This window comes from Hyla sarda, chromosome 3, assembly GCF_029499605.1.
Source record: "Hyla sarda isolate aHylSar1 chromosome 3, aHylSar1.hap1, whole genome shotgun sequence".
Lineage (NCBI taxonomy): Eukaryota > Metazoa > Chordata > Amphibia > Anura > Hylidae > Hyla > Hyla sarda.
In genome coordinates, this window is record NC_079191.1 from 4821032 (window position 1) to 4833520 (window position 12489).

The following is a 12489-nucleotide window of genomic DNA, read 5'->3' on the forward strand; positions in this document are numbered from 1 at the left end:
CTCTTATACTGATCATTGTTATCCATAGGGACCTATAACACTGTACACACTGATCTTCTATACAGATCATTGGTATCCCATAGGGACCTATAACACTGCACACACTGATCTCTTATACTGATCATTATTATCCCATAGGGACCTATAACACTGCACACACTGATCTCTTATACTGATCATTGTTATCCCATAGGGACCTATAACACTGCACACACTGATCTCTTATACTGATCATTGTTATCCCATAGGGGGCTATAACACTGCGCAGACTGATCTCTTATACTGATCATTGTTATCCCATAGGAGACTATAACACGGTACACACTGATCTCTTATACTGATCATTGTTATCCATAGGGACCTATAACACTGTACACACTGATCTTCTATACAGATCATTGTTATTTCTTAGGGACCTATAACACTGCACACACTGATCTCTTATACTGATCATTGTTATCCCATAGGAGACTATAACACTGCACACACTGATCTCTTATACTGATCATTGTTATCCCATAGGGACCTATAACACTGCACACACTTGATCTCTTATACTGATCATTGTTATCCCATAGGGGGCTATAACACTGCGCAGACTGATCTCTTATACTGATCAATGTTATCCCATAGGAGACTATAACACGGTACACACTGATCTCTTATACTGATCATTGTTATCCCATAGGGGGCTATAACACTGCGCAGACTGATCTCTTATACTGATCAATGTTATCCCATAGGAGACTATAACACGGTACACACTGATCTCTTATACTGATCATTGTTATCCATAGGGACCTATAACACTGTACACACTGATCTTCTATACAGATCATTGTTATTTCTTAGGGACCTATAACACTGCACACACTGATCTCTTATACTGATCATTGTTATCCCATAGGGGGCTATAACACTGCACACACTGATCTCTTATACTGATCATTGTTATCCCATAGGAGACTATAACACGGTACACACTGATCTCTTACACTGATCATTGTTATCCCAAAGGAGACTATAACACTGCACACACTGGTCTCTTATATTGATCATTGTTATCCCATAGGAGACTATAACACAGCACACACTGATCTCTTATACTGATCGTTGTTATCCCGTAGGAGACTATAACACTGCACACACTGATCTCTTATACTGATCATTGTTATCCCGTAGGAGACTATAACACTGCACACACTGATCTCTTATACTGATCGTTGTTATCCCATAGGAGACTATAACACTGCACACACTGATCTCTTATTCTGATCATTGTTATCCCATAGGAGACTATAACACAGCACACACTGATCTCTTACACTGATCATTGTTATCCCATAGGAGACTATTACACTGCACACACTGATCTCTTATACTGATCATCATTATCCCATAGGGACCTATAACACTGCACACACTGATCTCTTACACTGATCATCGTTATCTCATAGGGACCTATAACACTGCACACACTGATCTTTTACACAGATCACTGGCGTGTATTAACATGCCTGTGATCAGTGTTATCAGTGCTTGACTGTTCCTGCCTGGATCTCAGACACGAAGCAGTCATTCGTCGATCGAACACCGAGGAGGCAGGTAGGGTTTCACCGGTCCTGAAGAGCCCGACTGAGCAGCCGGGATAGTTTCACTTTCGCTTCAGACGTGGCGGTCAGCTTTGAACGCCGCGTCTGAAGGGTTAATACAGGGCATCACCGCAATCGGTGATGTCCTGTATTAGCCACGGGTCCCGGCCGTTGATGGCCGCCGGGACCGTCGCGATATGATGCGGGGTCACCTAATGTGGTCTGTCAATCCCTTCATTAGGTTGAAGACCACTAATGAAGGGATTGACAGGCGGTGATGATGAAGGGGGGGATGATGACGGGGGTCTGGATGATGACATGGGGGGATGATGTATTTCCCACCCGAGGCTTATAGTCAAGTCAATAACTTTTCCTGGGTTTTTGGGGTGAAATTAGGGGCCTCAGCTTATATTCGGGTCGGCTTATACTCGAGTATATACGGTATATGCACAATTTCCAACTTTGTCCTGATATAGAAGAATAAGTAGATAAATAATTCACCAGTCGATGGTGGTGTATTTCCAATTGTAAAAAATCCAATCTGGAAGAAAGACAAAATATAAAAATCCAGTAAAATTCACCTTTTCAACTTTTCCTATAAAGAATTGAGGTTAGTCCAAGAACATTAAAATGGAACAGTGGACATTTTATTATAAGTCTTAAATTCAATATTCAAACCATTAGGTTTCAATGTAGTCAAATTGTATATCCATCTTAGTTCCAATTTCTTTATCATCATGACTCTATCTCCGCCCCTCTTGAGTAAAGGGACGTGACCCAGAATCATCACATGTAAATCCTTCTCTGTGTGTCTGAGATCAAGAAAATGTTTAGATACCGGTAAGTCTGTTCTTTATTTGTGGATACTGTATCGGTGCTGATTTAGTCTCATTTTAAGATGACAAGTTGTCTCACCCACATAGGACCGCGATGGGCACGCCGGTGGAACCGTCTTATGCCAATCTGGTAATGGGCTTGTTTGAGAAAACATTTATCACTTCTCATCTGCTATTTCAAGAGCATGTGACACTATAACGTCGATACATAGACGACCTCTTCATGCTATGGAACGGACCACCTCACCTGATCGAAGAACTTAGCACCAGCATAAACAACAATAACTGGGGCATCACACTAACCTCCAACAAATCTGCCAATAAAATCGACTTCCTGGAACTGGAGATTTATCATGGAAACAACAACATTATCACGGCCACTCATTTCAAAAAAGTAGATTCAAACAGCTATTTATCGTTCAATAGTAGACAATACAAAAAATGGAAAATAAACATACCCTTGAGCCAATACAAATGGATCCATAAAAACTGCACCTCCAATAGTACCTTCCGCACCCAAGTCAAAACTCTTCAGAATTGATTTTTAGCCAAAGGTTACCCCAAGACAATCCTAAATGAAGCATGTAACAAAACAAAATCACTAACACAAGAAGACTGTCTAATACCAAGAGCGAGCAGAGAAAATCCGGAAAATTAAATCAAACTCAATTTCATTACGACCCACAACTCCTCCCACAACGCAATCCGCTCTGTCGTTCAAAAACACTGGCACATACTCCAATCCGATCCAGCCTTTCCAAACAAACCAGGCATAACCTTCAGAAGAGCACCAACACTAAAAAACCTACTAGCCCCCAGCAGACTAAGACACCATGCAACCTACCACAACAATACCACGGATAAGAAAACAAAAGGGGCATACAGATGCGAAACAAAAAGATGTCTCTGCTGCAATATCATAAGCCACAAACAAAAAATATTTTCCTACAAAACCACCAACAAAATACTCAACACCAATTTCTCCCTCAACTGCAAATCCAGCTCCATTATTTACCTGATCAGCTGCATCTGCAACCTACAATACCCAAGAATTATATCTCCGACTCAACCAACACAGAAACATTATCAAAGGAAAATTCGCCCTTCACAGCCTCTCCAGACAATGCTCAGAAAAACATCCGGACATAAACAATCCCATCACCATATGCCCAATCGACCACTTCCCAACATACAAGAATGACAGGTTCTCAGTAGAGATGTCGCGCATTGTTCGCCGGCGAACAGTTCCCGGCGAACTTACCATGTTCGCGTTCGCATCGCCAGGCAAACATATGTGAAGTTCGATCCACCCCCTATACTTTAACATTGCAGTAAACTTTGACCCTGTGAGTCAGAGTCAGCAGACACATTACAGCCAATCAGTAGCAGTCCCTCCCTTCCAGACCCTCCTACCTCCTGCACGGACGCCATTTTCCCCTCATTCAGCATGCTGCAGGCTTAGGAAGTGGAGGGTCAGAGAAGCTGCTCCTGCTGTATAGGGAAAGCGATAGCTAGATTGCTGCTAGGTGGTGTATTCAGGGTCCAGTTTACTCCTAAAGCACTAGTGTAACATCTGCTTTAAGGACAGCACCCAAAAAAGCCCTTTTTATGGCTCAAATATCAGTCCATGTGTCTTGCAACAGCTGGAGGCAGCCTGGTTGGGAACCGCTGGTTAAAAGGGGTACTCCAGAATAAAACTTAAGTTCCTTCAAGCAACTAACTACAGTATTAAAAGGGCTATAAGTTCAGTCCGTGTGTCTTGAACTGCTGGAGGCACCCTGGTTGGGGACCTCTGCTTAAAAGGGGAATTTCGCTGACAACCTTTTTTGCTCATTGTCACACTAGTTCTGCCTAAAGGGGGGATCTAACTATGTGCTGCCTAAAGGGGGCTAAAGGACGTTATTCCAAACAATTTAGGAATGTTAGGTGATTTATGCCCTTTATAGATTAAAACCAGACTCTGCATCCACTATGTAATTTTCCATGGGAGTTTTGCCCTGGATCCCGCTCCGGCACGCCACAGTCCAGGTATTAGTCCCCTTGAAACAAATTTTAAATCACTATTGTGGCCAGAAAGAGTCCCTGTGGGTTTTAAAATTCGCCTGCCCATTGAAGTCAATGGTGGTTCGCCGGTTTGCCGGTTCGCGAACATTTGCGGAAGTTCGCGTTCGCCGTTCGCGAACTGAAAATTTTATGTTCGCGACATCACTAGTTCTCAGCCCAAAAAAATACAGAAATGTACTGGATCTACCGCCTAGTAACACTTCAACCACACGGTTTAAATGACGCCACAGAGCTCATAATACAGTGATCCCTCAACTTACAATGGCATCAACATACAATAGTTTCAACATACAATGGTCTTTTCTGGACCATTGTAAGTTGAAACCAGACTCAAGATACAATACTACGGACAGTACAGATCTGTGATACCCGTCAATGGCTGGAAGAACTGACCAATAAGAATGGGCAATTTACTGGTAAAACCCCTGTATTACTGAAGTGTATGCAGTGACTGGTGTCTGGTAGCGCCCCCTACAGTACAGGGAGGTATTACATGTTCTGTACTCTTTACCTGTATTATTGAAGTATATGCACTGACTGGTGTCTGATAGCGCCCCCTACAGTACAGGGAGGTATTACATGTTCTGTACTCTTTACCTGTATTACTAAAGAGTATACACTGACTGGTGTCTGGTAGCACCCCCTACAGTACAGGGAGGTATTACATGTTCTGTACTCTTTACCTGTATTACTGACGTGTATACACTGACTGGTGTCTGTTAGCGCCCCCTACAGTACAGGGAGGTATTACATGTTCTGTACTCTTTACCTGTATTACTGAAGTGTATGCACTGCCTGGTGTCTGGTAGTGCCCCCTACAGTAAAGGGAGGTATTACATGTTCTGTACTCTTTACCTGTGTTACTGAAGTGTATGCACTGACTGGTGTCTGGTAGTGCCCCCTACAGTACAGGGAGGTATTACATGTTCTGTACTCTTTACCTGTATTACTAAAGAGTATACACTGACTGGTGTCTGGTAGCACCCCCTACAGTACAGGGAGGTATTACATGTTCTGTACTCTTTACCTGTATTACTGAAGTGTATGCACTGACTGGTGTCTGGTAGCGCCCCCTACAGTACAGGGAGGTATTACATGTTCTGTACTCTTTACCTGTATTACTGAAGTGTATTCAGTGACTGGTGTCTGGTAGCGCCCCCTACAGTACAGGGAGGTATTACATGTTCTGTACTCTTCACCTGTATTACTGAAGTGTATACACTGACTGGTGTCTGGTAGCACCCCTACAGTACAGGAAGGTATTACATGTTCTGTACTCTTTACCTGTATTACTGAAGTGTATGCAGTGACTGGTGTCTGGTAGCGCCCCCTACAGTACAGGGAGGTATTGCATGTTCTGTACTCTTTACCTGTATTACTGAAGTGTATACACTGACTGGTGTCTGGTAGCGCCCCCTACAGTACAGGGAGGTATTACATGTTCTGTACTCTTTACCTGTATTACTGAAGTGTATGTACTGACTGTTGTCTGGTAGCTCCCCCTACAGTACAGGGAGGTATTACATGTTCTGTACTCTTTACCTGTATTACTGAAGTGTATGCAGTGACTGGTGTCTGTTAGCGCCCCCTACAGTACAGGGAGGTATTACATGTTCTGTACTCTTTACCTGTATTACTGAAGTGTATACACTGACTGGTGTCTGGTAGCGCCCCCTACAGTACAGGGAGGTATTACATGTTCTGTACTCTTTACCTGTATTACTGAAGTGTATGTACTGACTGGTGTCTGGTAGCTCCCCCTACAGTACAGGGAGGTATTACATGTTCTGTACTCTTTACCTGTATTACTGACGTGTATACACTGACTGGTGTCTGTTAGCGCCCCCTACAGTACAGGGAGGTATTACATGTTCTGTACTCTTTACCTGTATTACTGAAGTGTATACACTGACTGGTGTCTGGTAGCGCCCCCTACAGTACAAGGAGGTATTACATGTTCTGTACTCTTTACCTGTATTACTAAAGAGTATACACTGACTGGTGTCTGGTAGCACCCCCTACAGTACAGGGAGGTATTACATGTTCTGTACTCTTTACCTGTATTACTGACGTGTATACACTGACTGGTGTCTGGTAGCACCCCCTACAGTACAGGGAGGTATTACATGTTCTGTACTCTTTACCTCTATTACTGAAGTGTATGCACTGCCTGGTGTCTGGTAGTGCCCCCTACAGTAAAGGGAGGTATTACATGTTCTGTACTCTTTACCTGTGTTACTGAAGTGTATGCACTGACTGGTGTCTGGTAGTGCCCCCTACAGTACAGGGAGGTATTACATGTTCTGTACTCTTTACCTGTATTACTAAAGAGTATACACTGACTGGTGTCTGGTAGCACCCCCTACAGTACAGGGAGGTATTACATGTTCTGTACTCTTTACCTGTATTACTGAAGTGTATACACTGACTGGTGTCTGGTAGCGCCCCCTACAGTACAGGGAGGTATTACATGTTCTGTACTCTTTACCTGTATTACTGAAGTGTATGCACTGACTGGTATCTGGTAGCACCCCCTACAGTACAGGGAGGTATTACATGTTCTGTACTCTTTACCTGTATTACTGAAGTGTATTCAGTGACTGGTGTCTGGTAGCGCCCCCTACAGTACAGGGAGGTATTACATGTTCTGTACTCTTCACCTGTATTACTGAAGTGTATACACTGACTGGTGTCTGGTAGCACCCCCTACAGTACAGGAAGGTATTACATGTTCTGTACTCTTTACCTGTATTACTGAAGTGTATGCAGTGACTGGTGTCTGGTAGCGCCCCCTACAGTACAGGGAGGTATTGCATGTTCTGTACTCTTTACCTGTATTACTGAAGTGTATACACTGACTGGTGTCTGGTAGCGCCCCCTACAGTACAGGGAGGTATTACATGTTCTGTACTCTTTACCTGTATTACTGAAGTGTATGTACTGACTGGTGTCTGGTAGCTCCCCCTACAGTACAGGGAGGTATTACATGTTCTGTACTCTTTACCTGTATTACTGAAGTGTATGTATTGACTGGTGTCTGGTAGCGCCCCCTACAGTACAGGGAGGTATTACATGTTCTGTACTCTTTACCTGTATTACTGAAGTGTATGCAGTGACTGGTGTCTGGTAGCGCCCCCTACAGTACAGGGAGGTATTACATGTTCTGTACTCTTTACCTGTATTACTGAAGTGTATGCAGTGACTGGTGTCTGGTAGCACCCCCTACAGTACAGGGAGGTATTACATGCTCTGTACTCTTTACCTGTTCCAGGGTTAGCTGCTCCTTTGGACACCAGGTGAGGGCGGCTCCATGTTACTTTTTTAGGACATTGCATGTTCTGTACAGGACCCTGAAGAAGCTCCTTTCCTCTACATAGACCAGTGTTTCCCAAGCAGGGTGCCCCCCAGCTGTTGCAAAACTACAACTCCCGGCATGCCAGGACAGCCTTTGGGAAACACTGACATAGACAGTGATTTACAGCTCCCAGCAGATCTTTCTTTCTTTTATATGTAAGGATTTGCTTTATCTATATTAGTTATCTACTTATTTTTATTTAATCCTCACTTTTTCCTTTTTTTTGGATGACATTTTGGTGCCTTTAGAACCAATTACCAGGTTTCCATAGAGTTCTGATCTCAACATACAATGGTTTCAACATACAATGGTCTCAACATACAATGGTCTCAACATAAAATGATATCAACATACAACGGTTTCAACATACAATGGTCTCAACATACAATGATATCAACATACAATGTTTTCAACATACAATGGTATCAGCATACAATGGTCTCACCATACAATGCTCTCAACATACAATGCTATCAACATACAATGGTCTCAACATACAATGCTCTCAACATACAATGGTATCAACATACAATGGTCTCAACATACAATGGTCTCAACATACAATGGTTGTCCCAGAACCAATTAATATTGTAACTTGAGGGACCACTGTATAGTGAAATAATTCCCACTGCCGATAAACAACCCAGCCACCCCCACCTCAAGAAATAATACACATTCCATGAAACACACAAATCCAACCCCCCTCCCCCCCCGTCCCAATAAAGCCGATAACCCTACCAACAAAACCCCAAAAACCACCCAGCCACCCCCACCCCCCAGGATCATCCCTAGAACAAAAATAAGAAAAAGAAAAACTAATACACATTCCATAAAACACACAATCCCCCTCCTGTATCCTCCTCATTATAACACAAATCCATTCAACCCGTACAACAGCGTCCCCTACTGGCCAAATACAATCACTACAACCCTATCACTCATAGATCTGCCTGTGTTGCTTTCATTTACTGTCACCACAAGATTAAGAATAACTTCCCCCATCTGTCAACCTGAATGTTCTAATATAACCACAAAGTACAGTAATTACTTCCATCTCAACCATTATCCACTTGACCTATTGACCTTTGCTGTCACTCAGAGTTATATATACACTCGCAGCCCCATTCTAACACCGTGTTCTTCTGGTTCCCATCCAAGCCTCAGCCAGACTTAAAGGGGTTCTCCAGCATAAGGTGATTTTAGTAGGTACCTGGCAGGCAGTAATGGACATGCTTAGGAAGGATCTGCGCTTGTCTTGGGGATAAATGGCTATGTTCTGAGATTACCATAACACTGTGGTTAGCTGTTTGTGAACTGGTATTTCCTGTTTGACTTTTCTTCTTTTGCCTACAAATCCCACAATTCCATTTTCCTCCCTCCAACACATCAGCCACCCCACCCATTGAAACATAAATGAGCTGCATCCATTCAAAAGACCTGTGGTTTTCAATCAGGGTGCCTACAGCTGTTGCATTAGATGCAGATTGATCGCTCCACCCATTGAAGCAGACAGGCTCCTTGTCATCAGCTGACTAGTGATGTCAGGTCTCGGCCGCATTGCAACCTGGGAAAATCTGAGACAGTAGTCATATTGTATGTTGATAATTATAAATATTGGGGTGAAAATCACAGAAGAATTGTGAGAAAACCGTCACACACAGGTACAGACACTATATTATGGACTACACTAACTTTACAGCCCCTGTAGCAAAGTCAAATAAAACAAATTCCTGTAATACCCCTTTAAAGCTGCTCAATTTCAACGAGAAGCCAGTTGACCCTGCCATAGACCTAAATAGATCTATTGGTTTCAATGGGGAACATTTCTCAATGTTATAGGTAAACCCTGCTAAAGCCCTTAACAGTTCTAGCTGAGGGGACTGACGTCACAGCCCCGCCCCCAGTGACCTCAGCTACCCACCAACATTTGAAAAGTTTGAAACCCCCACACTGAATAAATACCCGCACTTTACACTAAATAAATGGATCTGATGAAGAGAGGAATCCCCTCTAGAAACGCGTTGTCCTGCACATCCTGAATCTGTGTATATTTTATTGTCCATGTTACTATTGTACATAAAAAAATAAAAAGTTGACACAGCATTCCTGCTGACATCATCTGTTTCATCCCGGAGAAGCGCCGCGCAAATGTCGGATTTTGGGTCTGTCCCTTTCCACGGACACCCGCAACCCCCTTTCAGCCTCTATCCAAAAAATAGGGGATAAGATGTCGTGATCTGGGAACCCCCGCGATCTCAGCTGCGGCATCCCAGACAGCGGGTACACGGAGCGAACTTCACTCCGTGTCGGATGACTGGCAATGCGGGGCGGAGGCTCGTGACATCACGGCCACGCCCTCTCAATGCCAGTCTATGGGAGGGGGCATGGCGAACGTCACGCCCCCTCCCATAGACTTGCATCGAGGGGGCGTGGCCGAGATGTCACGAGCCCCAGGCGCTGCACCCGACTCTCTAAAAAAAACGCTGGGTGCAGCAGGGAGATCGAGGCAGGACCCATGATCAGACATCTTACCCCCAATCCTTTGCATAGGGGATAACATGTCTAGGGGCGGAGTAACCCTTTCAAGACCTCTTCAGTAAATACAGGGTGAGAAAAAGGGAAACATTACAAATGTGTCCCGGACATGTAACCCCCTGTGGTCCTGCAGGGACCATCGATCACATGGTTTTCCTGGTTGTCTCCATCTCTTGCACAATATCCCAGTCAGGAAGAACAACAAGTCCCCATCAGGATCCTCATCATTCCGCTTGAGTAAATGTTGCGCAAAAATCTTAATGAATTTTATAATTTCCTGATTAAATACTTCCGTGTCCTACAGAAGCCGGTCCCTGATCAGGAACAGAGACAATGAACCCTCCTCCCCCATTATACCCTCCGGGCTAACTGCTGTGTGCGGCAAACAATGGCGCCGCGCCAAATATCACTAAGGATTCCTACTGTTCCTTCCTCACATGTTCTGGGGCCAAGAAAAGGTGACAAATATGGTGTCAACAAGTTACTGCAAAATAATCAGCTGCAAAAACACGAAGTAATAAAGTAATAATAACACGAAATAATAAAGTAATAATAATTATATAGACGTAGTAATAAAGTAATAATAAATATATAGACGTAGTAATAAAGTAATAATAAATATATAGACGTAGTAATAAAGTAATAATAAATATATAGACGTAGTAATAAAGTAATAATAATTATATAGACGTAGTAATAAAGTAATAATAAATATATAGACGTAGTAATAAAGTAATAATAATTATATAGACGTAGTAATAAAGTAATAATAATTATATAGACGTAGTAATAAAGTAATAATAAATATATAGACGTAGTAATAAAGTAATAATAATTATATAGACGTAGTAATAAAGTAATAATAATTATATAGACGTAGTAATAAAGTAATAATAATTATATAGATGTAGTAATAAAGTAATAATAATATAGACGTAGTAATAAAGTAATAATAATTATATAGATGTAGTAATAAAGTAATAATAATATAGACATAGTAATAAAGTATTAATAATTATATAGACAGTAATAAAGTAATAATAATAATATAGACGTAGTAATAAAGTAATAATATAGACGTAGTAATAAAGTAATAATAATAATATAGACATAGTAATAAAGTATTAATAATTATATAGACATAGTAATAAAGTAATAATAATTATATAGACGTAGTAATAAAGTAATAATAATTATATAGACGTAGTAATAAAGTAATAATGATTATATAGACGTAGTAATAAAGTAATAATAATTATATAGACGTAGTAATAAAGTAATAATGATTATATAGACGTAGTAATAAAGTAATAATAATTATAAAGACGTAGTAATAAAGTAATAATAATAATATAGACGTAGTAATAAAGTAATAATAATTATATAGATGTAGTAATAAAGTAATAATGATATAGACGTAGTAATAAAGTAATAATAATTATATAGATGTAGTAATAAAGTAATAATAATATAGACATAGTAATAAAGTATTAATAATTATATAGACATAGTAATAAAGTAATAATAATAATATAGACGTAGTAATAAAGTAATAATAATAATATAGACATAGTAATAAAGTAATAATAATAATATAGACATAGTAATAAAGTATTAATAATTATATAGACGTAGTAATAAAGTAATAATAATTATATAGACGTAGTAATAAAGTAATAATAATAATATAGATGTAGTAATAAAGTAATAATAATATAGACGTAGTAATAAAGTAATAATAATTATATAGACGTAGTAATAAAGTAATAATAATTATATAGACGTAGTAATAAAGTAATAATAATTATATAGACGTAGTAATAAAGTAATAATAATAATATAGATGTAGTAATAAAGTAATAATAATAATATAGACGTAGTAATAAAGTAATAATAATTATATAGACGTAGTAATAAAGTAATAATAAATATATAGACGTAGTAATAAAGTAATAATAATTATATAGCCGTAGTAATAAAGTAATAATAATTATATAGACGTAGTAATAAAGTAATAATAATTATATAGATGTAGTAATAAAGTAATAATAATATAGACGTAGTAATAAAGTAATAATAATTATATAGATGTAGTAATAAAGTATTA

At 40.2% G+C, this 12489-nt stretch overlaps 1 protein-coding gene across 7 annotated transcripts in view; it reads left to right on the top strand.

Annotated features, from left to right (window-relative positions):
- The window catches only part of LOC130361114 (whey acidic protein-like), a 296171-nt gene that overhangs the window by 250135 nt on the left and 33547 nt on the right, over positions 1 to 12489 (top strand). Inside the window, exons 1-2 of one of the 7 annotated variants that reach the window (XM_056563687.1) lie at positions 2404 to 2432; positions 2516 to 2558. The exons of the other annotated variants lie outside the window; for them this stretch is intronic. Of the exons in view, the coding sequence (XP_056419662.1) occupies positions 2419 to 2432; positions 2516 to 2558 (57 nt within the window). The 5' untranslated portion in view covers positions 2404 to 2418. Of the gene's footprint in view, positions 1 to 2403; positions 2433 to 2515; positions 2559 to 12489 lie in introns of those variants that run through there. 7 annotated transcript variants of the gene reach the window in all.